General features: G+C 43.4%; 1 protein-coding gene across 8 annotated transcripts in view; it reads right to left on the bottom strand.

Annotated features, from left to right (window-relative positions):
• The window catches only part of Elf2 (E74 like ETS transcription factor 2), an 83866-nt gene that overhangs the window by 41519 nt on the left and 14765 nt on the right, over window positions 1–27582 (bottom strand). For 3 of the 8 annotated variants that reach the window (XM_029474865.2, XM_029474869.2, XM_085835904.1), the window contains exons 2-5: window positions 26958–27044; window positions 24219–24448; window positions 23291–23354; window positions 10934–11099 (exon numbers count right to left, since the gene is read on the bottom strand). In XM_029474865.2, the coding sequence (XP_029330725.1) occupies window positions 10934–11099; window positions 23291–23354; window positions 24219–24238 (250 nt within the window). In that variant the 5' untranslated portion in view covers window positions 24239–24448; window positions 26958–27044. Of the gene's footprint in view, window positions 1–3068; window positions 3172–10933; window positions 11100–23290; window positions 23355–23680; window positions 23745–24218; window positions 24449–26957; window positions 27045–27582 lie in introns of those variants that run through there. The other 5 variants (XM_021157604.2, XM_021157606.2, XM_021157611.3 and 2 more) reach the window with 3 other exon arrangements.

Raw genomic sequence — 27582 nt, 5'->3', positions numbered from 1 at the left:
GACGATGAAAGGGAAGAGGCAGGGCCAAAGCATTAACAACATTAGGGACTACAGTTAATAAAATTGGCTTGTATTAGAGATGGTTATGAAAAAGCAGATTTTATCTTCTCTTGTCACAGAACCAGACATGTTTATTATTCCTGCCCACAGTGCATGTGTCAATAGCATCGTGTTGTAAACCCTAAAAATGAGGCAATAGATTTTAGAGCATAGATCATTATATTAAGGCCTCTCCTCAGCTAAATTAGTAACATTTGTAATAGATATACTGTTATCTAGCAAAATTTAAGTATTTTAAGAGTTTTGTCTTCATGAACACTTCATTTTGTATCTGTGTATGATGTATGTATGTATGTATGTATGTATGCATGCATGCATGTATGTATGTATGCATGCACATTCACTTGTGTGCATGGGTACCACACAGTGTGTGTGGAGTCAGAAGACAACTTCAGATGTTGGTCCTCATCTTCCATGCTGTTTTGGAGACAGATTCTCTACTGTAGACTTCTCCAGCCCCCAACCCCCCTTAAACTAGCCTGTCTCCTTCAACTGTCTGTCTTTTTTCTTCTTACTTTTTCTTTCTTTTTTTGGTTTCAAGACAAGGTTTCTCTATGTAGCCCTGGCTGTCCTAGAACTTGCTCTGTAGACAGGTTGGTCAAACTCACAGAGCTCTGCTTGCCTCTGCCTCCCGAGTGCTGGGATGAAAGGCGTGCCACCACTGCCCGGTGCTAGTGTTTCTTTTTTAAAAAACTGAAGGAAAAAAAAAGGGAAAGAAAAAATCTTAAGTACAAAAGAACTAATATTATAGTTTCTAAAACCAACAAAAATCCTTACCGCCGGGCGTGGTGGCGCACCCCGTTAATCCCAGCACTCGGGAGGGAGAGGCAGGTGGATTTCTGAGTTGGAGGCCAGCCTGGTCTACAAAGTGAGTTCCAGGACAGTCAGGGATATACAGAAAAACCCTGTCTTAAAAAAACAAAACAAAACAAAAATATCCTTCCTAGTGACCTCTTGTTAACGTATTTTTCATCTTCTCTTATCAAACACGTGTTTGAGAGGCAGTGATGGCCTACACCTTTGCGCCCAGTACACGGGAGGCAGTGATGATGGATTTCTGGGTTCGAGGCCAGCCTGCTCTGAGTTGCAGGACAGCCAGGGCTACACAGGGAAACCCTGACTCAAGAAACAAACACAAACAAACAAACAAACAAACAAACAAACCCCCAGCAACTGAAACACTGATGTTTAGATAAATAGTACCTTAAATGGTTCGTTTTTATTTCTGCTTACCAATTGGCAGAACAACTACTTGCTTTAGGCCATTTTTTTACTTTGTGTGTGCCTATAGCGTACACACACTTGTACTTGGGTACTCAAAGTCTAGACAAAGGCTTTGGGTTATCTGGAGCTGGAGTTACAGGCAGTTGTAAGCATCTGGATGTGGGAGCTGGGTACTAAATTCAGGTCTTTGCAAGGTCAGCAGCCGTCCTAACCACAGAGCATCTCCAGCCCATCTTTCTTGTTTTTAAGGCAGACTCTAACTACACAGTTTTTGGTAACCTTTAACTAAGGGTCCTCCTGCCTCAACCTCACAAATGCTGGGAGTGGAAGCATCACACTCAGCAAACGCTTGGGGTTTTAGAATCTTGTCTTGAGAGGCAGTGACGAAGTCTGGAAGCTAAGTAAGCTCACATAAGGACTCTCCACTGCAGCCCTCTCCTCTATAGCCCTCTACACTGCATCTCTCCACATCACTGCAGCCCTCCATACTGCGGCACTCCACACTGCAGCCCTCTCCACTGCGGCCATCCACACTGCAGCCCTCTACACTGCAGCCCTCTCCTCTATAGCCCTCCACACTACATCTCTCCACATCACTGCAGCCCTCTTCACTGCAGCCCTCCATACTGCGGCACTCCACACTGCAGCCCTCTCCTCTATAGCCCTCCACACTACATCTCTCTACATCACTGCAGCCCTCTTCGCTGCAGCCCTCCATACTGCGGCACTCCACACTGCAGCCCTCTACACTGCAGCCCTCTCCTCTATAGCCCTCTACACTACATCTCTCCACATCACTGCAGCCCTCCATACTGCGGCACTCCACACTGCAGCCCTCTACACTGCAGCCCTCTCCTCTATAGCCCTCTACACTGCATCTCTTCACATCTCTACAGCCCTCTTCACTGCAGCCCTCCATACTGCGGCACTCCACACTGCAGCCCTCTACACTGCAGCCCTCTACACTGCAGCCATCCACACTGCAGCCCTCTACACTGCAGTCCTCTCTGCTGCGGCCCTCCAGACTGTGGCCCTCCACACTGCAGCCCTCCACACTGCAGCCCTCCACACTGCAGCCCATCCCCATTTATCACAGACTAGATATTTTAATGTCTAATTCCAAGTAAATGGAAATTGGATATTTGGAGAAGATTCATAATTATAAAATATCACATTTCAATAATTCTATGACGCAGGTTTTCACACTTTGCCGTCTCTGAATTGCCATCTCTGTGCCTTATAATTGATGGTTTCTCACTGTGTGTAAATTGGAAGCATCTTCTTCCTCTACTGGTAAAAAAAGTCATGGTTTTTAACTACTGATGGCCTCTCAGACTAAATGAAACATAGATATTAAAATATTAAAGCTCTTCTCCAATAATGCCTTCTAGACAACTTAGTCACAGTAAAATTATAATTCAGTTCATTCCAGAAAGAAAACTCAATTAACTTTTAGATTTATGTTTTACCAACCCCAAGAAAGCAGACAATTGAAAGGAAACATTTTAAAGGACTTAGAAAACATCTGTATTGGAAGAACATGGAAACAACAGAAGGGAGAGAGGAGGCCTCAGACCATGCTGGAACTTACCCACAGGGGTAGTTACAAGGCAAAGTGAGGGGACAACACGGGAAGAAAACCACTCAGGTGAAAAAAATGCTACTTTATCATTTCTTCTTAAGGAGGAATTTTTGTCATTCTTTAAACACAAATATGATAAAGTAGATGAAATAACTGTAACAATAACACCGTAACATTCTTAATAAATTAAAAGCCGACCTACCAGCATTGTCTTCCTTCTGGCTCAATCTGTCTCACCTTCAGGGAATCCTAGGACTGGGGCTCCTTGCCAGGTCCCCAGTTTCTCAAGTCGATCTTCTACCTCCCTGTGGCAACAATATTTTCTAATTAAAAGAGTCCTTTTGTGCCACAGGGAGGATTTCTGATGGTATAACAAATACGGAATTTACCACAGCTCATCATTAAGTCAGACTCGGCCTAAGTCTTCAAGACAGAAATCCGGCTTCTGGTATTTCAATAAAGAAATCTGACTTTATTTTTTCAAACTGTGCTTATAAACCTTTACTTTCATTTATTAAAAAGTAACCATTGGTTTCTTATTAAATTACACAAAAAAGTTTATTCTTCTAAATTTCAACTAATCTTTAAATACAAATTTTTGTTGCCCACTAAAACAGTATTTATATATTTGTTGTACATTTATGAGTGTGTATGTGAGAATGCGTGTGTCAGGACAAGTTATGGAAGTCAGAGGTTGTTAACCTTCAAGGTTCTATTCTTTCACTCCGCCATGTAGGGTCGTTAGGCTTGTGGTGGCAAGCACCTTTACCCACTGAGCCATCGTGCCAGCCCATAAAAACAGATTTTTTTTTAAAAGCTTCTTGGTAACTAAGTACGACGATAACTTTTAATGCCTTGGTGGCTGAATACAAAGCAAGGTGTCGCCTCGCCTACTCAAAGGAGAGGTGCAAGAGCCTTTAAAAGACTAGAAAGATCTACCAGTGATGCATTCCAAGAACAACTAGAAGAAAATAACACAACAACTTCACACAGCAGCGCTCTGCCGATCATGGCAGCACAGGGAATTGCTCCAGCTACATGGGAAGCTGGGGCAGAAGGACTGACTGCTGGAACCCGTGGTTTGGAGCCAATCTGGGCAGCATAAGACATATCAAATAATAATATAAATTTTAAAAGATTAATCTATGCCAATACTAAAACTATATTATTTAGATCCTTAAAAGTAGCAATCTGTCTCACTGATGGTGATGACTTTCAGTTTGCTTATTCTTTGTAATGCTTCCTAATTTTTCCATTGCTCTTACTGTAAAAAAAAATAGATATAATCAATTATTAAAAATCAATGGTATATATATGACCACATTCAGGTATTTTTGGATGACTTTCAAAATTCTGAGTAACATTAGGTCATTCAACAAAGAAATACTGAAGACTTTATATAAACTTTTATATATAAATATATATTATTCTCCCTTTTTCTTTCTTCATTTTCTTGTCTGAAACTGGGTCTGGTTCCATGTAGTCCAGGTTGGACTCAGTCACCATCCTCCTGCCTCAGTTTCCCCAGTCTTGAGACTGCAGGTAAGTTTCACCACACCTGGCCATAAAATGGTTCTTCACTAAGATAAAAAACTTAGTGCTTTGTAGTTCCTGACTACCTTTCATATGTTCAAACAACACACGCAAAATCCACCACACACACAGACACACACACACACACACAAAAATCCACCACACACAATTTCAAGGTTACTTTTATCCTTACTATGAAGGAAAAGGACATCTGCAAGAACCACATAAAAAGTAACTCTCCAGAGAGCATGATGGGAGGTCAGAGAGTGATTAATGTTGACAGTAACAACTGTACAAAGTCTCGGGTACAGGGGGCTAGAACAGAGTGCTAAGCAGATTACAGGTGATAAAATGGAAGAGGAAGCTCAGTGTGTTTTGAAAAGTCCTTCTGAAAGGCAGGAAGGAAGAGAGCAGGGAGAATAGTTTCCACAAAGGACGCACTTTTAGATGACCCAAGGGCCACTGAGCTTGGCAGAAGACTGACCTTTGAAATCTAGCAAACAAAGAGCAGTACAGTGGCTGACAAGCAAAGTGAGCTGTAGTCGGTTGGCTGTCCAGTGCAGTGAGCTGGAGGCTGACTGACAAGTGCAGTGAGCTGGAGGCTGGCTGACAAGTGCAGTGAGCTGGAGGCTGGCTGACAAGTGCAGTGAGCTGGAGGCTGGCTGACAAGTGCAGTGAGCTGGAGGCTGGCTGACAAGTGCAGTGAGCTGGAGGCTGGCTGACAAGTGCAGTGAGCTGGAGGCTGGCTGACAAGTGCAGTGAGCTGGAGGCTGACTGACAAGTGCAGTGAGCTGGAGGCTGACTGACAAGTGCAGTGAGCTGGAGGCTGGCTGACAAGTGCAGTGAGCTGGAGGCTGGCTGACAAGTGCAGTGAGCTGGAGGCTGGCTGACAAGTGCAGTGAGCTGGAGGCTGGCTGACAAGTGCAGTGAGCTGGAGGCTGGCTGACAAATGCTATAGACTGACACGTGCAATGAGCCAAGGAAGAATGACAAGGAAAAATGCTTGCTCAAGTATGTGTTTCTTTGGTATTATCTTTTTCTTTTCTTCTTTAATGTGGAAATGAAAGGAAATACAACAGATGTAAGCTAAGTTAAGTGTTCTGGCTGAATACACTTGCAGACATACAAAAGGCTGCTAATGAAGCCAACGGAAGACTTGTTCAAGAACTGTCCTGTAAGTGCTTCCTTCGTCCGTACAGTCCTAAATTCCGATTTTATAACAGTGAAACACTGAAAAGTTTAAGCACTGCCAACAGAGTGATGTGGAGGAAAACTGAAGGCAGAAGCAGGTAAGCAAAGGTGGACTCCTTCCTGCCAGAGAAAGATACTTAAACTCTGTCACCCAGGACACCCTCCCGTATTTGCTTTTAGAATGCTTCATGCTTTTCAAATTACAAACATTTCTAAAAGTAATTGTTTAATTGTATGTCCTTTTCTCATCCACGCCCATGGGAGGATTCTGCCACACTTCCTCCCTCGGCCTAACTAACTGGTTCCCATGGCTTCAGTAAGGATAATTCCCAAACCTGTCTCTACCCTTTGGTCACTGGGCTGCAGTTACACTAGGCATCTTCCATCCATCCTGGCTCTTTTCCACCCCAGGAGAGCAGTTGCATTAAAGGGGCTCACACAGCTTCTAACTGGGTTTGTTCAGTGGAGAGACTAGGCAGGGACTAGAAAAGAGTAGAGTAAGACTAGGAGACTTAACCTGCCCCCCTCACTGTGGCACTGACATCCAACCAGGTGCATCCTTGACCAAGGTCCCAGCTTTTGCCAAGGGGATTCCTTTTCCAGGGCAGTGGCTTCCTGTTTGAGTTAGTTGTATAGGTGGGCCCTCCCCTGAGCCCGGGAGCCCGGGAGCCAATAGAAACAGCTCTGCTGTAGAGAGCTGAACACTATCCTCCTCTTCCATGCTATGCTTTCTTTTACTAAGGCTTCCCATAAGTTAGCCATTTTCTTTGTGATAAAACCCTGGTTACTCCTGTATCCATCTGTAAATATCTACAACTTCTTCTTAGATACCTTACCTCAACTCAAAATCAAACCTGACCATTAAGATCATCTGCTTCTTTTTATTATTATTATCATTTTTTTTTTAGATCATCTGCTTCTTAAAACCATCTTTCCTTCATCTCTCCAGGATGTCACCATCTCTAACTGTGCTGTGTAGCCCCTCCCTTGTCCGGGATCAGGTTACACTTGACTGGGATGCTGTGTATGGAGCCCACTCTTTCTATGGCCACTACTTCAGTTTCTCAAGTCACCCTTCAAGTCACAACAGCCAGCCTTCGAGCCTCTTCCACTACAATTTCTATCAAACGGCATTTGTTTATTTTCGTATGGTACTTGAGATTGAACATAAGACCTTGCACATAATAGATGAGCACTTTACCACTAGGCTCCATGTCAGCCTATATTCAGAATTCATCCTGTATCAGAGATGTGAGGTCCACCAATGGTTGTGCTTCCTCCTACCAGCCTGTGAGTCTTGTGGCGCCTTTATCTGCTTAATTTCTAACTCTTGACATTCAATAAAACTTACTTCATATCTATATATTTAAAAATAAGCATTAAAAATCTCTGTAGAGACTCCAATAAGCGCCTCCCTCTCATCACGCCCACATGTCAGCAGACTGTGCTGTGGAAGTGTGTGGCTCTGGGAGTTATTTCAAGCCCCCAGAGACAAGCCCACCCGCCCTCCAGAGCTGCTCCACGGCTGCTCCGAAAGACTCTTTATCATTACTAATCTTTAGTGCCTCACAGCTGCCTGTGATAAAATTAGATGAATATACCTCTTTTAAAAGTTTTACAGTTCTCAGTTTTTTCTACAACATTTAAGAGGATATTAGTATCATCACTAAGCTCAGAGAGAAAAATGGAAATTTTTAAAAGAAAGATAAGCAAAATAAACCAAAATTACGATCAAAAGGGGAGTCCTGTTACATACAAAGTAATGAAGGGCCATGAACCCACCCACTCCAACCTACTTAACAGTGAGGATAATGTTTCTGTCACAGACATGTAAGGGTATAGAGGAATAAAAGAAGAAAAACTTCAATGTGACCACCAGAGATGAAATAACAAGTTAAATTAACTATGATTTTAAGCTGATAAAATATTAATCATAAGCCAGGTGTAGCGGCACACGACTCTAATCCCGAGACCCAGGAGGCAGAGGCAGTAGGATCTCTGCAACCTGGAGGCGAGGTAGTCTTCTAAGACAGCCAGGGCTACACTAAGAGATTCTGTCTCAAAACACACACACACACACACACACACACACACAGACAGAGAATGAATTATAGTTTAAAAGAAGTCTAGAAAAACGTTTACAAGGAAATCCTATTCTATACATTTTTTTTACTTGTCTGTGTTCATGATGTGTGTGTGCATAGCTCCTGTGCCGTGGTGCACATCTGGATGTCAGAGAACAGCTGTGTGGAGCCAGTTCTTTCCTTCCAGCTCATCACAGACCCTGAGGATCAAACAGACTGCCAGGCTTGTAAGGCAAGCCCCAATACCCCCTGAGCCAACTCAGCAGCCCTTATTCTATAGTCTTAATTCCCCCAAGTCACCAAATAAAAACTGAGACCTTGTGATCCTTTCCATTTCTTCTCAGTCAGTTTCTTTTAAAACATCCACATGTTTAGAGTTTCGGTTACAAGCTTTTAATACTGTAAGAAATGACCCTCCCATTCCAATCCACCAGCAAACTGAAACAGACTCAGCTAAGCCATGGCCACCCTTACCCATCTGTCTATGCTCTGTAAGAAGTATAATCCACTTAAAGTGTATGGGTCTTTTAAAAAGAAACAAACTCAAGCTCAGATTTTCTAATATAAAAAAACTAAGCCAGGCAGTGGTGGTGCACACCTTTAATCCCAGCACTTGGGAGGCAGAAGCAGGTGGATTTCTGAGTTAGAGGCCAGCCTGTTCTACAGAACGAGTTTCAGGACAGCCAGGGCTACACAGAGAAACCCTGTCTTGAAAAACAAAAGCAAACAAACAAACAAAACAACAACAAAAAGTATTTGTGGGAACATGCTGTGTGCATAAAACAAAAAATAACCTATGACCACTAAAAATCCTTGTGAAGTCATTAAAACTCATGATCAAGAAAGCAAATGAGGCCTGGAGAGATGGCTCAGTGGTTAAGAGCACTGACTGCTCTTCCAGGGGTCCTGAGTTCAATTCCCAGCAACCACATGATGGTTCACAACCATCTGTCATGAGATCCACTGTCCTCTTCTGGTGTGTCTGAAGCTACAGTGAGTGTACTCATATAAATAAAATTATAAAAATTTAAAAAGCAAATGAACATGTAAACTGAAGTTCTGAGGAACCTTTACCATGTTAGAGTAATATAAGTGATCTGCCTAACATTTCCTTCTACTGTCTAAGTAAATTGATCTAAAGGGCAGTGTTGAGAGCAAGCAGGATACAGTAGACCATGGGTACCATCCCTGCTCTCAGGAGACAAAAGCAACACGCCTGTTCCAAGTTCAAGGCCTGCCAAGGGGGCCAGGGAGAACTTCAAAATAAGATGGTGTTAAGTTTTAAAACACAACTTGTGGAAAATAATTGCAAGAGCAACTGTTTTTCCTCCATGCCTGGTATCCTGAGCCCGGGCTGGCCTTTAGATCCACAGCCCCGAGAGTGTCAGCCTCGGGGGTAGTCAGGTTACACATGTGCACCACAGCCGGCCCAGCTCCAAGCCTCCTCTTCAACACCACAGCCATTCATTCACATCTGTCCTGCGAAGGGGATGAATCAGCACCCTCAGGACTCCTTAACTGGGTTACACTCATTTCTCATGCAAAATTACTTTAAATGAAGGGATTGAAATGAATGAAGAATTTATTATCAATTACACAGTAACATTTGTCAACCTGCTCTGGCACCCTGATGTGTCTACTTGTGTGAATCCTATATGGTCGTTTCATTTTTAAAAGTTTGCAACTTGATGCACAAATCAATCATTCAAGGAAACCTTGGGCCTAGAGAGGTGACTTAAGGTGCTGCCTGTTCCTCCACAAGACCCAGGTTCAAGTCCCAGCACTCACATAACCATCTGTAATGCGGGAAACTGTCAGTTTCAGGGATGCCCACTTCTAGATTCTGCAGGCAAGACAGTCTACACATAAAATTGATAATACACTAATAATAATGACTTAATTTTTAAGGAAGAAAAGGCATCCCTGGACCTTCCTTCAGCCTGGAACACGCTCAAAAAGAAGCATGCCATCCCCTAGAACAAGGCACCCCTCCACGCCCACCACTGAGTCTTTAGGAAGTGCCTGGGTCCCTGTCATCAGATGAACCAGTCTGCACTTCCCTGGAGCCTTGCTGACACATCATCCTTGCTTGGAAGAACAAGAGCTCCTAATCTCTAAGCTCAATCAAAGAGTGGAACTGACAGCTAGCAGTAGTTAAGAGGGAACCACTGGGGCCCCAGAACCAAAAGACATCAGACACTCAAAAGGTAATTGGGAAAGTTTGCTACCCTTGTAGAAATACATGTAAATATTCAAGCCTGTTAGAAGTCTCAATATGTAAAAGCACTAATGAACAACTAAGTTCCTTCTGTGGGACTCACATAATACAAGGAAAGAAGAATTAATTCCCACAAGCTGTCTTCTGAACTACACATACACATGCGCGCGCGCACACACACACACACAAGAAGGAAGGAAGGAATTTCACTAGGACTGCAAACCAATAAGAATTTTTCCAAAACATTACCAGACTATGATTTTTTTGTTGTTGTTTGCTACTATTTAAGTCACTAAAATGATTTAGGGAAATTTTTCATGGTCATGGCAAAACCAAAAGGATTTCCTTAAGAATTACACCCACTAATTCCCAAATGCACACATAGCTGATGAAATACATACTAATGGGAACACCAGGATGTCTAAGAAGACAGAAAAGGAAGAGGAATCTGACAGGCAAAGATGCTTCAAAAACAAAACAAAACAAAACAAAACAAAACAAAACAAAACAAAACGGTACTGCTCCAGCAATGCTGATTCAAAGAAGGGCTAAACCAGTTAGAAGAGAATACTACCCTCATTTTTTTTATTAGGAAATATCACTCTTGTATACTAACCTACTGATTTTATAAGTAAATAACTAGTGAATATCTGTAGTTAAACAAAAACAAAAACCAACAACTTTTAAGGCTGTTGTATAGTGAAGAATTATAACATAGGACTCTCCTATACTTATATAAACTCGCTTTAAACAAAGATTTTTACACCAATGTCCATCCTATGCTAACTGGCATTTTATAATAGGTTCTTCAGTATAAGATCCCCCACCAATAAATAGTAATACAGAAGCTTACAAAACAACTTATGGGGCTGGAGAGATGGCTCAGCAGTTAAGAGTGCTGGCTGCTCTTCCAGAGGACCTGGGTTGGTTTCCCAGCACCCATGCAGACATACATGCAGGCAAAACACCTTTACCCATAAAATAGATGACTGGTTAAAAGATAGGAGTTATAGGTAACAAGGACTCTCTGCAGTGTCTTACCTGTTTCTGAATTCTCCGTCTCAACTTCCTGTTCTTCCGCCACATCCTGCATCATATAAGTCTCGTCGTCATAGACCAGCACCTGGGCAGCATAGCCCTGCTCTACCCTCGCACTGGGAACCGACTCCACAATCACTGCCGGGAAGTCAGGGACGGTGTCACCTCCCTACAAAAGCAAAGGGGAAGAACAATCAAGTTTTTGTTGGACAATTCTGGATTTAGTTGTGAATCGGCTTCACACAATGTCATTCAGTCCACACAGTGTCCTTCATGTGTTTCATATATACATGGATGTATAAAACAAATAAATGGAGAGGCTAGCTGGGATAGTCTTTTACAGTCTTAAGAGACAAATGAAGTAATCAAGGCTCGTGAGTTAAGAGCTAAATTGAAAGCATGCATACTTCACTTTCTTGTGAAAGCTCACTAAAAAAGGTAAGAGACTTCGTTTTAAGTCTTACACTAAGGAACAAAGATGCTGCAACAAACAAAAAGAGCCAAGAACAACAAACCCTAAATTGAAAGCATGCATACTTCACTTTCTTGTGAAAGCTCACTAAAAAAGGTAAGAGACTTCGTTTTAAGTCTTACACTAAGGAACAAAGATGCTGCAACAAACAAAAAGAGCCAAGAACAACAAACCCCGGGAAGAAGGAAAGGTGTGTATCAGATGGGTTAGCAGATGCAAGAAAGCCAAATCACAGCAAGTCAAGAGTGGAGACGCAGCATACTTCGCAGTGGTGAGGCCACAGAGCAGGCTGGACAGATGGCTCAGTAGTTAAGAGCACTGACTGCTCTTCCAGAGGTCCTGAGTTCAATTCCCAGCAACCACAGGATGGCTCACAACCATCTATAATGGATCTGATGCCCTCTTCTGGTGTGTCTAAAGACAGCTACAGTGTACTCATATGCATAAAATAAGTAAATAAATCTTAAAAAAAAAACAACAACAACAATAACAACAAAAAACAGAGCATTCACAGAAGCTGGAAAAAGCACCCGAGTATAAAATATGTTTCAGACAGGAAGCTTTTGTTCCAGGATCAAACTCCCAGCCTTGAGCCATTAAAAAATCAGACACATAAACTTAACAAAGAGTTTAAGGTACAAGCGACAACCCAACACAAGAGGAATCTTCCAGACGCTGAGACAATTTCCAGGATGTCTGCTGTGCCTGAACTTAAAAATCAACAGGTCAGGACTACATCAATCTTGACTGTCAACGTGACTGGATTGGGGGACATGTAAAAGACTGTTAGTAAGTCTCATCCCTAGCTGCATCTGTGACCGTGTTTCCAGAAACAGTTTGATCATCAGGGCTCTGGCACAGAAAATGGCTTAACCCACAGGTAGATTCAAACTTTGAATAGACTACAGAGGAAAGGTGAGACTTGGGAAGTAGGACGTAATCAGAGGAAGGAGGTCGCTGGAGGGAGGCGCACACCCTTGAATAGTGAAAATATCCGGGGTCTGGAGAGATGGCTCAGCAGTTAAACACACTGACTGTTCTTCCAGAAGTCCTGAGTTCAATTCCCAGCGACCACCAGTAATGGAATCCAACGCCCCCTTCTGGTGAATCTGAAGAGAGCAACTGTGTACTTACATACATAAAATAAAATAAATCTTTTTAAAAAAAGAAAGGAAATATCCATTGACTAATAATTTCCTATCTGGGATAGGACAGAATATGAGTCCAGCTTTTTAACTGAACTCTTAAAGACAGGAGAGAGAAAGGGTGCCGTCTGCACTCCCAGCCGAACCTTACAGCCACAGCAACATCCCCTAAGCATCCATACTGAGGGAGTATGGACCAGTAAGGCCTCCTGAGTCCTCTATTCACCAGCAAGAGACAGCAACGCACTAAGCAGCGCTGGGCTCACACTGACCCAAGCACTGGTTATTTATAGACGGGCGTTAGAATTACTTCCTTCCTCTGCAATTTTACAGTACTTTTTTCTTTCAGAGAACAGGCTCTTGGTTCAGCAGTTAAGAGCACTGCTCTTCCAGAGGTCCTGAGTTCAATTCCCAGCAACCACATGATGGCTCACAATCATCTGTAATGGGATCTGATGCCCTCTTCTGGTGTGTCTGTCTAAAGACTGCGACAGACAACAGGCTCACTTCGTTCATTGCCCAGGCTGGTCTCAAACACCTGAACTTAAGCAATCTTCCTCCAAATAGCTAGGACTACAGGTACATACATGCCACGGTCCCAACTATACTGTATTTTAGAAGCAAATTTAGCATCAGATGGCTTTATACTGTGAACTTGCCATCAACTCACCCTAGAGAACAGAAGAAAAGTTCATGAATGTCACGGCACAAAAATACTCAAGGATACAGTTCTGCGCATTCTCTCTGTCCACACACTCTTCTCCTGTCAGGGCTAGAACCAGCCCCATCCTCTCAAATCCTGCCTAGGTTATTTAATAGGCCCTTTCTTGGACGATTGGGGAGGGACCTTAAATGTTTTTATATTAAAATTTTAGATAAAAGCTAAGTTCTCACATATCCTTACTTTTTATACTTCTCTAAAAGCTACTCTAGTGGGGCGCGCAAGTACACTCAGCACTCAGGAGGCATAGGCAGACAGGTCCCGAGGAGCTCCAGACCCTCCTGGCCTACACAGGAAGTTCCAGGACAGCCGGGTAGGGCTTCTCTAGGCACCACACGATGGCCTTGAGCTAACTATGTGGCCCAGATGACTTCTGTTAAATCAGGAATGTGCTGGAGCTGAATGAACTACAGGAGGATTTCTGGTGGTCAGAGAGCAGCCAGCTCTCCTCCGGAACTTGTGAAGCTGCCAAAGGAGTCCTTCCCCTGATGTCTGGCAGAGGCAGACTCGAGGCTACTTGTGGTTGCATATCAAAGCCGTGTGCGAGGCATCCAGGACTCTGCAGTCCCTACTCACAGACTGCCTGTGCACTTCAAAGTCCATGCTGGGCTCCTGGCCCTTCCCTCCTTATAACCTGCTCTCTCCTCCTGCCACCCTCTCTCCAGCTCTCCTCACCTGCTCGCCCCTTGCTGGGCTCTAGGCTCCAGCGCTCTCCTGGTCTCCCTCCTGCTGTTCTGTGCTCTCTGCTATCGCTATCACTCGCTGTCTCTACTATTCACACACACACACACACACACACACACACACACACACACACACACACACACACCACCCCCACCCCGCAGCGATTCTCTCTCCTGCTCTTCCGACTCCCAAGCCCTGGCCACGTCCAGTCTGCTTCCTTTTCTCTCTGCTCCATTCTCTGAGTTTCCTCTGGAAGCTTGCTCACAATAAATAAAAACCTTACCGGTTGGAGCCCTCACAGAGGCAGTTTCTTTACCCAGCCCCTCACAGATAACCTCAACTTTGTAGCAATCCACTCCTGCCTCGCTACCTCAAGTGCTGGGATTACAGATGAGTTCCTGCATGTCTGGATTGCAATTTTGAAACCTCAAATCTCATACAAATAGTACTCAACAAGCCTGAAAAGTCTACTCCGCTGAGTCAAGTTACTTTACCTCATACACAAAAACTCACACATGCACAGAGACATACAAACATGGAAAAAAATTTTACATAAATCTTTTAAGCCAAGCGGTGGTGGCACATGCGTTTGATCCCAGCACTCAGGAGGCAGAGGCAGGCAGATATCTGAGTTTGAGGCCAGCCTGGTCTACACAATAAGTCCCAGGACAGCCAAGGGGACACAGAGAAACCCTGTCTTAAAATAAACAAACAAAATAAATCTTTAATAGAGCCAAGCACAACATACAATAGGGCACCTAGACTAACATGTAGTCCTGTCTATGTTGCCCCCTCTTGCTTTTTCAGGTCAGGGTCTGTCCGTGCAGGCCAGCGTGACCTCTGCCTCCTGAGAGCTGGGATTAAAGGCGCACACCTCCACTGTGGGCTCTTAAACATCAACCATCCACTCCTCCTTTCTATCTCCCTCCCTCCTCTCCTTACCTCCACCTTCCGGTTTACCCTCTGACTCCTCCCACTAAACCCTCACCATTCCTCTTAGCTTCACTTTCCGCTTTCACCCTCCCTAGGCAGCCCCCACCCCACCCCACCCCGCCCCCAGCAGCACCTCTCTCCATCCAATCCTGTGCTCAGCTTCCCTTTCAAATACCACACGTGAAACACTAACATCGTGAATTAACTTATCAGCATCTCCCCCTGATCTCACATTTTGTTTTCCTCTAAATCTGTCTTTTATATTTAGATAAGTTACAATAATATCTCCTAGGTCTTTAAACTTAGCTATGCCCAAAGCAGGGATCACAGGAGGAAATAAGTGGCTGGCTGCTTTCTCTCTACATCAGCAGGGCTGGTCTGGAGGTCTCCTCTGTAGGGGAACCTTGTCACAGCCCATTCAAAACCATCTATGCCACTTCTTCCTTTGCACAAAAAGCCTTAATAATGATCCTGTCCTGTTAAAAGGTCAAAACACAAAACGACGAACTCCACATTGTTATGGGTTGAATTATGTCTTAAAGTGTAGGTGTTTTTACCCATATCGGCTGTGACTGCGACCTTATTTGGAAATGGCTCATTGTAGAGATATACAGATTAAGGTATGATCACTAGGACTAGCCATAGCCCAATCTCACCAGTCCTTACAGGAGAGGACAATTGGGACACACAGGTGGGGGTAGAGAGGAGCCCGCTTAAAGACACAGGGGCATAAGGTGGACGGACTCCCCCTGCTCTCAGAAGACAGCTTACCAACGCTGGGATTTCAAAATTCTAGATTCTAGAACCGAAAGATTTAAGTTTGTTTTGTGAAGCCACTCATTATGGGATTTTTTTTTTTTTTACTACAGCCTCATCCAATAAATAAATAAATAACAAGCCACTTTTACCAGCTTCTTCCCCACATGACTGCATACAAGCCATGTGCGTGTGACTTAGCTCCCAATATAACCCTTCCCGTGAAGTTACGCATGTCTCCTGTAGCCTCCACAGCTGGCCAGATCCTTTCCCTCTACTAAAGGCTTTTCCATTTTTAATCCCCGAAAAGGACAATTCTATTCAAAGTCCTCCTGACACAAGCTGTTTGCCTAACATCGGTGCTGTCTACATAGGGCATTCTATTATAAGTATACGTCGGCTGGACACTGAGATTGTTAGACAGCAAACGTCACACCTTAAGTCCTCAAAGACATCACATCACATAATGCAGAATCTGGGTACCTACATTCGTCACTCTGTCACTCAATTAGACATCACTTTCAAACATGGGTGCTTCCTTCTACAAACTAACTTTGCCTTCATTGTTTGGAATTAAAAATGTGTATTAAGGGCTGAGCCCCACTAGAAACAGCTTTTTCAATAAATAATACAATTGCAGGGTTCACAGTGTGATCAAATATCCTGCAACATCCCTCAAATTAGAAACCCACCAAAGCAAACGTTTTTAAAAGCCACTCCAAGAATCAAGCTGCCATTACTTGAACCCACAGAGGATACACTGAGGGAAGCCACAGACTTCTTCAGAGGATAAAGAATAGTAAGGCAGGCGAAGGTGCCCTATTGAAATAGGAAGAAGGGCTTTGGAGGGGTGGGGGTGGCTCAGTGGTTAGGAAGGCTTGCGGTGTAATCTTTTTGTTTTTATTTTTGGTTTTTCAAGACAAGGTCTCCTAGAACTCAGAGATGCACCTGCCTCTGTCTCCGGAGGGCTGGGATTAAAGGGGTGTGTGCCACCACCACCCAGCTGCCTTTAAACTCCTTAATAAACTATTGAACAGCAGTTGGTTTGAGACAGCCTCACTCTGTGACCCAGAACTAATGGTCCTCTTGCCTCAGCTTCCCAAGAGGTATGATTGCAGGCATGTGTTTCTATTGTTTTTACACATGCTTGCTTTTTATTTATTTTGTGTACATGTGGTACATTTAATATCAATAAAACTAGGTTTAACTAGCCAGGCAGTAGTACACACCTTTAATCCCAGAACTTTGGAAGCAGAGGAAGGTAGATCTTTGAGTTCAAGGCCACCCTAGTCTACATAGTTCAAGGCTAGCCCACCAGAGATATGTAGGTAGATTCTGTTTCAAGCAAGCAAACAAAAAATTGCATCTATCTAAGCACATTAGGAGAGCTACAGCACATGTTAAGTGTTTACAACAAACTTTACTCTTCAAAAAACATTTTATATTCACCACACACTAACCATTTCTCCAGGCCTTTTCATTTTGCATAAAACCAAGTTTCCAAATGGAATCATTAATTTCTGCCTAAAAAATTACTTAAAATTTTTATAGTTCATATATATTTATGATAAATTCTTTCAGCCTTTGTCTCAGGTGGAAAACTCATTTTAAAATTGTGTGTGTGTGTGTGTGTGTGTGTGTGTGTGCGTGTGTCTGACACAATCTGCAGGAGTTGGTTCTTTCCATTTTATGGGTTCCAGGAATCGGACACAGTTCATCAGGTTTGGGATCCGCTGAGCAAACCCACCAAGCTACTAAATATGTAACTATAAACAGGAGTTTTACCCTCTCAGCATTTTTTCTTTTTTTGAAGAATTGACTTTATGTGTAAGTGGGTTTTTCCTGCATGTTTTCATGTGGCTATGTGTGTGCCTGGCATCCTGAGATGCCATCCCGGGACAGCTCTAGATCCTGTGGAACTGTAGCTACAGACGGTTGTGAGCCACAACACAGGTGCTAAGACAAGCTGATCTTGAACTCAGAGATCTGCTTGCCTTTGCCTCCAAAGTGCTGGGATTAAAGGTGTGTACCACTACTGCCCGGATTGTATCCAAGTCATTTTAAAGGCCTTGTTCTATCTAACCCCTGAGGGTTTCTCCAGCACTTTAAAGATACTGTCGTCCGCTGACCTGTAAGGCTTCAACTCAAATGTCTGGCACACTTGTCTTCACTTTGCCTGTGATTCGCCTCTGGCTACTCTTAAGAGTCTTTCTCTGAATCTGGCTTTGAGCAATTTTATTATGATATCCTTGCTACCTAATTTCTGGTTTGTCTTACATAGTATTTAAAATTATTACATCTATAGGTTTAGTTATCAAATTTACAAAATGGATGGTTGTTGCTTCTTCACATCTTATTTTTCTGTTGCACTCTGCTCACCCTGAGAGCTAGGCAGGAAGCCAGGGAGGCATGCTCACCTCCACTCCCAGCACAAAAGGATGGTGAGCTCGAGGTGGCCCCGCACGCATGCCACACAGGACACCAGCTCAGGAATGAGATGTGTCGGCAGAGACAGAACCTGCCATGGTACCACATTAAAACAAGCTAGGATGGCAGCAGCGGACAGCGGACGGCTGCTGCTTTCTGCCCTTCCTCTGTGTTTGTTAAGGAGCGTCCTTCCCACTGCTGACCTCAGACTCTGGTGCCTTACTTCTACAGCAACTGGACCACCATTTAACAAGCTCCTCACGTGGTGCACGTCAGTGCTGCATGCTTCATAAAGCTTACGTAAAATTCCCACTAACAGATGGTACATCTCACTTGCTTTCTTGCCTTAATTAAGAGTACTACAGTGAACAGTTATGTATCGATCACTTTTTCAGGTAGAGGGCAGGGGGCAACACCAGGGATCTTGCCCAGGGTCCTCACACCTATACCTCTACTCTCTTGAACCAGTTTTTAAGGTTAAAGTCCAACTATCCTTAATTCTAGAGCTAATTTAGCCCTGCTATGTAAGACATGACCCTTATGGGTTTATTTTATTTTTAAATAAGATTTATTTATTTATTTACTTATTTACATGAGTGCTCAATCTGCATGGACCCCTGCACGCCTCATTACAGATGGTTGTGAGCCACCACGTGGTCGTTGGGAAGTGAACTCAGGACCTGGCTGACTAGAATGCCAGTATCTCCCACTTTTTTTTTTTTTTTTATTTAAAGATTTATTTATATGTAAGTACACTGTAGCTCTCCTCAGACACTCCAGAAGAGGGTGCCAGATCTCATGACGGATGGTTGTGAGCCACCATGTGGTTGCTGGGATTTGAACTCAGGACCTTCGGAAGAGCAGTCAGGTGCTCTTACCCACTGAGCCATCTCACCAACCCCATCTAGAAACTTCTATTCAGTTGAAAAAAAAAAATGACGTAACCACACACTAACCATAACTTGTAGCCCAGGTGTGAATGCTCTCACCATGAGTAAGTGCAAACTCTCAGCATGGCAACAGACCTGGGAAGACAGGATGCGGATGGCTCTCATTCACAGCACTCCTGGCATCCTGAAGAAAGAAGCCAACTGCAGACAACTAAGTCTTTTTTCTCCATAGAATAACCTTTCTATTCCTGCCTCACAGCACTATAGAGTGCAGAGTAAATGCCACACATTCTCCTTATAAATCCTGATTTACATTTCTAAAGCTAAGATGCCCCGGGCTCAAGAGTTGGCTCCATGATTAAGAGCACTTGTTGTTCCTGCAAAGGACCCTGGTTCGATTCCCAGCACCTACATGACAGCTCAACTGCCTGCGACTCTAGTCGCTAGGGACTGGATGCCTCCTTCTAGTGTCTGCACGCACACAGCGGACATATATACATGCAAACTGACAAACCATTCCTACACAGAACTAAAAACCTCAGCCGGAGCTGAGGGTGTGGCTCAGTTCCCAAGAATACAGCAAGCCCTGAGTTCGATCCCCAGCTCCACACGAAGAGTGGTACACACCTTTATCCCAGCACGCGGAGGCAGGAGAGTCAGGAGGTTCAAATCATTCTTGGCTACACACTGAGATCAAGGCCAGACTGATCTACATGGGAACCTGTCTCAAAAATAAAAGCTAGCATACTGTATTCCAGTATGTGCAAATAGCTGCCTAGGTGATACTTTTCAGTGTGTGTGTGTCTGTCTGTCTGTGAACTATTACATAACATTTTTATAACTTTTTAAATTACATTTATTTACTTATATGGGGAGGCCAGAAGACAGCTTGCCAGAGTCAATCTCATTCTTCCACCACGTGTGTCCTGGGCACACAAGTCTTGAGGCCTGATGAAAGAGGTGTTACAAGCCAGGCCATCTTGGCAGCTCTGTTCACACTTTGTGTTAGCAGCAACAAACAATCATTTCACTTCAAAGAATTGAGACTTCTTCGTGTTACCAGCCGTGAAGAACAGCTGAGTGGGCTGACCCCATCCCCAGCACTGACCCTCCCGCTTTCCAGGGGAAGTGCGCTTCTTTGTTAAAGTCTTTTCTTTTTCTCTTAAGGTAGTGTCTCAATATTGTCTGTTCAAGCCATCGCTTGCTTTGCTTGGTTGGGCTGGGTTGAGCTTTGTCCCAGAGTTTCTCCATGTAGTCCAGGCTATCCTAGAACTAGCAGTGTAGACCAGGCTGGCCTCAAACTCAGAAACCCACCTGCCTCTGCCTCCCGAGCATGCGCCACCATGCAGAGCTACTTGTTTCCTTTTTAGTTTTTGAGATGATGTCTCCTTAAGTAGCCAAAGCTGGATTTGAACTCATGAGCCTCCTGTCTCTACCTCCCCAGTGCTAGTGTTACAGATGTGCATCACCACACCTGACTATTAAACTCTCGCTAGACAGTTAGCATTAAAGAAAATGTCCCAATACTTAACAACTAAATAGGATTATGGATATATATATTATACATCTAAAGAAAGATTTTACCAAAACTGGATATGGAATTTCATAAAATCTCATTTCACTAAGAATTTGTTCTCAAGGCTGAAGAAATTGCTTGGTAGTTAAGATCACATGTGGCCTCTACAGAAGACACTTCCCAGCACCCAAAAGGTGGTTCACAGCCACCTGTAATGGAGTTCCAAGGGGTTCCCTGCCTCTTCTGATTGATGGTACACACACATACATGCAGGCAAAACACTCACGCACATAAAATATATTCATAAATCTTTAATAAGGAATCTTCTCGCAGAAGGGTCCTTGTTGAAAGCCCAGGACATTCACTGGGGGCTGGAGGGCTCAGCAGTTAAGAGCACTGACTGCTCTTCCAGAGGTCCTGAGTTCAATTCCCAAAAACCACATGGTGGCTCACAACCATCTGTAATGGGATCCAATGCCCTCTTCTGGTGTGTCTGAAGATAGCAACAGTGAACTCATGTAAATAAAATAAGTAATATTAATAATTTTCTTAACCCTGAACTTTCCCCTCGTATTTGGTAACTGATATTAAGTACATCAGATCTTACTACATCATTATATTTGTCTTCAAAATGTCTTTTACATCTACACTCATCAGCATCTGCCGTTTACTTTGGGTTTTTTTTTTTTTTTGGTTGGTTGGTTGGTTGTTGGGTTTTTTTGTTGTTGTTGTTGTTTTGGTTTTGGTTTTGTTTTGTTTTGTTTTGTTTGAGACAGGGTTTCTCTATATAGCCCTGGCTGTCCTGGAACTCACTTTGTAGACCAGGCTGGCCTTGAACTCAGAAATCCACCTGCCTCTGCCTCCCAAGTGCTGGGATTAAAGGCGTGCTCCACCACCGCCCGGCTTGTATCACTTTTATAATCAAGAAAAACATTGCTTTTAGTTAACTAGTCGTCTTAGTCAGGGTTTCTATTCCTGCACAAACATCATGACCAAGAAGCAAGTTGGGGAGGAAAGGGTTTATTCGGCTTACACTTCCATACTGCTGTTCACCACCAAAGGAAGTCAGGACTGGAACTCAAGCAGGTCAGAAAGCAGGAGCTGATGTAGAGGCCATGGAGGGATGTTCTTTACTGGCTTGCCTCCCCTGGCTTGCTCAGCCTACTCTCTTATAGAACCCAAGACTACCAGCCCAGGGATGGTCCCACCCACAAGGGGCCTTTCCCCCTTGATCACTAATTGAGAATGCCTTACAGTTGGATCTCATGGAGGCATTTCCTCAACTGAAGCTCCTTTCTCTGTGATAACTCCAGCTGTGTCAAATTGACACAAAAATAGCCAGTACACTAGTGTTCTAACTTTTACATGTTTATAGTCAGCCTGTGTGTGTGTGTGTGTGTGTGTGTGTGTGTGTGAAAGAGAGAGAGAGAGAGAGAGAAAGAGAGGTCAGAGGACACTGGATGGAGAGGGTTCTCTCTTCCCTCTACCTGAGTTCTCAACTCTCAGGCTTACAGATCAATGTCTCCGCCTGTTAAGCAATCTCTGGCCCTGCCCTTTTCTTTAACTCCATAGATTTTTGCTTGCATGAGTGTCTGGGCATCACATGCTTGCCTGGTGCCACAGGTCAGAGGAGGGTGTTGGTCCCTGGAACTAGAGTTACAGAGGGTTGTGAGCTGTCATGTAGGTGCTGGTTACCAAACCTGGGTCCTCTTCAAGGGCAAGTGCTTTTACCTGGTGAGCCAGCTCTGGCACTATGTTTTAAATCTCAGCTTTTCCTCTGACTCAGGGGTCATGATTATAAAGGTTCGTGGCACTGCCATCCTCAGCTATAACTATTCCCTATACAGGAAGCACATTACTGAAGAGCAGCTCGCAGGCAAAACTCCACCTCTGCATTGTCTTCAGATTACCCTTGGAACATCAAGTATTTCCAAAACTAGTGGCTCTTTTCTCTTCCTAGAATTCTTTCCACTTACATGTCATTTCTCTCTTAACAACCCTAAACTGTCACCTCTTCAGAGAATCCTGAGTATCAGTTAACCACTTTCTCCAGTCAGCTCTGCCCCAAAACATTTTTAACTGCTCCCGTGAAGTCCTTTAACCTCGGTGCCTATAAAGTACTTGACCCATATTGAGTAGCTGACCTCTGTTAAAAGAACAAATGAGCCGAGCGTGGTGGCGCACGCCTTTAATCCCAGCACTCGGGAGGCAGAGGCAGGCGGATTTCTGAGTTCGAGGCCAGCCTGGTCTACAAAGTTAGTTCCAGGACAGCCAGGGCTATATAGAAAAACCCTGTCTCGAAAAACAAAAAAAAAAAAAAAAAAAAAGAACAAATGAATGGATTGGGATTGGAACAGGAAGTTGTCCCCACACGGGTGCCACAGCACCTTAAGTACCTACTAAGCACGCTGCCACCTTCTGACCTCCTCCCATAGATTATCACTATCCTATTGCACCACATAAATCATTAGTCAGGAACAACTTGGTAAATGCATTATCTAAAACTGTCTCCCTCCGTGATAAGTTCTGAGCAGGAATCCTCGTGATTCCCTGTAAGGGAGGAGAAGAAATAAATCCTAATGATCCTCTTGTCCTCCATACTGTTACCTTTATAATCAACAGGGCATAAATGTACTCCGTAAATACACTGTTCACGGCAGCTCTCCTCACGTAGTAAAACACCAACACTGCAAAGCTATAGAGCCCAGGAAAGTAACTTGACAGAGAAGCAGCATCTGCCAATCAGCATCCAGGATCCCTGGCAGCTCATCTCCAGGGAATACAGAAGGGGAATCTTAAAGAAAGAAGAAGTTGACCTGGGAGGGATGTTCTGCCGTGGTGGCTTCTTCCAATGGACTCTGCACGCGTTTTAGAGGCAGTCTTTAAATGCAAAGGGAACACGGAGGAGTTAGCAAACCCACTGGACAAAAGAAAAGTACATCCCAGAAGTCTGCCCCAGCAGATGGGTCTCAGAGGCTGAAAAGACAGCAAGCAAGCAAGAACCATCAGGACCCCAGAACACAGCCCTGAGTCCTCCCTGTCCTCAGGCATGCCACTGTGCCATTCTCCTGACACCAACCCCAGGGACAGCAGCATCTTTCACAGAGAGACTTCCAAGGTTTCTCCAAGCAAACATCTGCATGCAGCACGTGACAGTTCTCAGTCTCTAAGGAGCGGGGACCAGAAACCCTCTTTCCTTCTCCTACCTCTCACTCTTCGGTGCTTTCTTTCGGGAACAAGAAAATGACCAAATACGCAAGAGTCAAAATCCTACTGGCAGAAAATTTCAAAACTTCATTTTCTACCTATACAAATAACTGCACATATTAGATTAAAAATCTGACAGATCAATCCTGAATTGGACATAACAGAATAACTAAGAAATAAAAATGACAAGGAAAGCTTCTAACTTCAGACAACTGCAGTTTGGGTATTTACACACAATGAGTGTATCTCTCATTCTCTATAGTCTAAGGAAATGGATACTCTCAGAAACTTAAGCTGGCCCTAAGCTAGTGTGCCCTCGCTCCTCCCAGCCCTCTCTAACACACACATCTCACATCACTCAGTGGAGCACCTTTCTCACCCATCACTAAGTTACATGCAAACACATCCATGACCACTACAAGTTTATGCACGGTACACGTCCACTCTTGAGTACCTGTTTCCCTCATTCATCTCAAGACAGACTCATGTACTGATTTCTACTAACAAAACAGAGATGAGATATATTAAATGCCTGACCTCTTGATTTTCTCCTCCATTGCTAGGAAGCTCCAGAGCAGAGCCTCCGCTGTCAACCACCGCCGATGCCATTGCGCGTACCCTGAGGAAGTCTCAAATGCTGGGAAGCAATGGAACTAAGGCTCACAGATGATTGCCAGGATTGTAGGCTTCATTTTCATGGTTTAATTCAATAGAGACGGAGTAGACATCCAGAAGTCCAGTCTTCTAAAGGTGATTAACCAGAGGGTCTAAAAAGAGAGAAAATGAGGAATTGTTGAAGATATATAGGAAAGATATAAAGCAATCAGTACTCAACAGTTTAATTAAACAGGATATAGGCTTCTACCTGTGTCAAGAGACAGTCAATAACTCTACCTAAGAACTGAATATTCAAATTCATTAACTTATTGAATAACATTTTACCAAGCTATTGTGTATAGGTATTGTTAGGGAAGACATTATGTTACAACTTCCTTGGAGACTGATCATCAGTTAAGAGCACAGGCTGCTCTTCCAAAGGACCCAGTATCAGTTCCCAGCACCCACATGGCAGCTCACAACTGTCTGTAACTCCAGTTCCAGTGGATCCAGCGCCCTCTTCAGGCACACACATGGTGCACAGACATACATGCAGGCAAAACGCCCATACACATATTATTTTAATATTTTAAAAATATTATAACTTCCTTCTTTTATAGAGATGCAATATTATACCTGGAATATTTTAACAAATTTTTAAAATCTGGGCTGGAGAGAGACAGCTCACTGGCTAAAGAGTACTGAGCTCAGCAGGGCAGTGGTGGCACAGTGCCTTTGATCTCAACACTTGGGAGGCAGAGGCGGATGGCTCTCTATACGTTCAAGGCCAACCTGATCTACAGAGCAAGTTCCAGGACAGCCAAGGCTACACAGAGAGACCCTGTCTTGAATAACAAAAACAAAGAGTACTGAGTTCCCAGCACCCACGCTCAGGCTGCTCCAGGGAATCCAATGCCCTCTTCCCCCTTCTGCTGGTACCTGTGTTCACACCAAATACTAACACACAGACATACACATACACAGGATTAAAAATAAATCTTTTAAAAATTATTTTAAAACTCTTTTAAGCAAATAAAACTTGGAGTGTGGGGCTTATGCAATGAGTGGCAGCTTCTACTGACAGAGCCATCTCTCAGCCCCTCCCAAAGGCAGCCTCCTCTTCCTCTTCTTCCTCCTCTCCCTCCTCCTCCTCCTCCCCCTTCTTCTTCTTAAAATTTTGTTTATTTTTATTTCATGTGCATTGATATTTTGCCTGCATCTATGTCTGTGCAAGGGGGTCGGATCCCTGAGCTACCATGTGGGTGCTGGGAATTAAACCAGGGTCCTCTGGAAGAGCAGCCAGTGCTCTTAATTACCGAGCCATCTCTCCAGCCCTCACTCTCCTTCTTATAAAGATGAGTATCAAAATATGTTTCAAATGGACGTAATTCTTTTTTTATTAGATATTTTCTTCATTTACATTCCAAATGTAATTTTTATTAGATATTTTCATTTACATTCATTTACAGTCCTAGTTTCCTCTCCGAAAGCCCCCTTATACCCTCCCCACCCTGCTCCCCAACCCACTCACTCCTGCTTCCTGGCCCTGGGCATTCCCCTGTACTGGGGCATATAATCTTCGCAATACCAAGGGCCTCTCCTCCCATTGATGGCCGACTAGGCCATCTTCTGCTACAGTATATGCAACTAGAGACACAGCTCTGGGGGGTACTGGTTAGTTCATGCTGTTGATCCTCCTATAGGGTTGCAGCTCCTTGAGTACTTTCTCTAGCTCCTTCATTGGGGGCCCTGTGTTCCATCCAATAGATGGCTGTGAGCACTGAATGTAATCCTTAAGTTGCTTTTTATTGGACTCTGTGTTATGTTTTTCATACACAGAAAATACAACGTTTTCTGAGAGGATTTTTTTTAATGTCAAAATTAAAGAATGCAGAAACTTTAAAAACATTTAAAGAAATCGATACTCCAAGTAATTTACTCCATTAATCTTATACTCAATACTAACTTTGACCACGGCATCATATAGTATGGAATAAATATTAAGTCACTTCTGTAAGCATTTTCTGTGAAATGAAGTATCTGGAAAAGGTAGAAACTTCATCTCACTACCTAAGAATGATCTAATACTCTTATTTATTTATCTATCTCTGTTTTATGTGCAATGGTGTTTTGCCTGCATGTTATGTCCTTGTAAGGGTCTGAGAACTTGCAGACAGCTGTGAGCACCATGTAGGTGCTAGGAATTGAACCCAGATCCTCTAGAAGAGCAGTCAGTGCTTTTAACCATTGAGCCATCTCTCCAGCCCCATAAATCAAATACTTTTAAGTCTCCTTTTGCATATTTTTAAAAACAATTTGTTATTTACTGTGCATATGTATGTGTGCCTGAGTGTATGTATAGGTACCATATATGTACAAATACATGCAGTGTCCAGAAGAGGGAGCTAGATTCCCTGGAACTGGAGTATAGGCAGTTGCCAGCTGTGGAAGGTGGGTGCTAGGAACCAAACCCAGGTCCTCTGAAAGAGCAGAAGGCCTCTTAGCCACTGGACTATCTTTCCAGCCCCTTCTTTTACAGATTAGAAAGTTAAATAGGAAGTGTTTAAATCATCAGAAAATTGAAGAAAAAATCCACAATCCCATCACATCAAACCTCCCTGTTACTATAAGTATTCTAAAATCGAAAACATATTAAAAACAGAAATAAACTTGACTTACAGTTTGAATGTTAAGTAGTCTAAGCATCCTTCACTGTTTTCACAACTCCCAAGAGCTAAACTCTAAACCAGCAGTTCTCTGGAACTACTAATGGGAAGGAAAAAAGACAGTATTAACACAACTCTATTTAAAAAAATTATTTGCCCTAATTAGATATGACTCAGACAGTAAATACTTAATAAAATAAATCATCTCCAAAGGCTGATGGCACAATTCACACAAATGTGGAATCGTTGTTTCTAGATGACCAAGGAATCAAAAACTTTACAATCAATGATGCAATTTTAAGTTACCACTAAGTGATAATTATTAAGTAAGGTCATACCCTATATTATGGAGTACACACTACAATCAACCAATAGGCTTCTTTTATTTTTATGTTTAAAAGGCAGAGGAGGATTCATCCCCTGAAACTGGAGTCACAGAAGGTCATGTGGAAACACGTGTGCGCTGGAGTCAAAGAGCAGGTAATGCTCTTAAGTGCTGAACTATCTCTGCAGCCCCAACCGAAAGGTTCCCAAGTGCTGGTAATCTAACTCCTTGTGGTGGCTAGCTGTTGTTTTTTTGTTTGTTTTTTTTAAACTTTATTTATTTTTAATGTGGAAGTGCTCTGTCTGTATGTATA

Source organism: Mus caroli, unplaced genomic scaffold, assembly GCF_978045245.1.
Source record: "Mus caroli unplaced genomic scaffold, Mus_caroli_1 scaffold_3, whole genome shotgun sequence".
Taxonomy (NCBI): Eukaryota; Metazoa; Chordata; class Mammalia; order Rodentia; family Muridae; genus Mus; species Mus caroli.
Note: the sequence above shows the minus strand (reverse complement) of the source record. Positions and strands in the feature narration are given on the sequence as shown.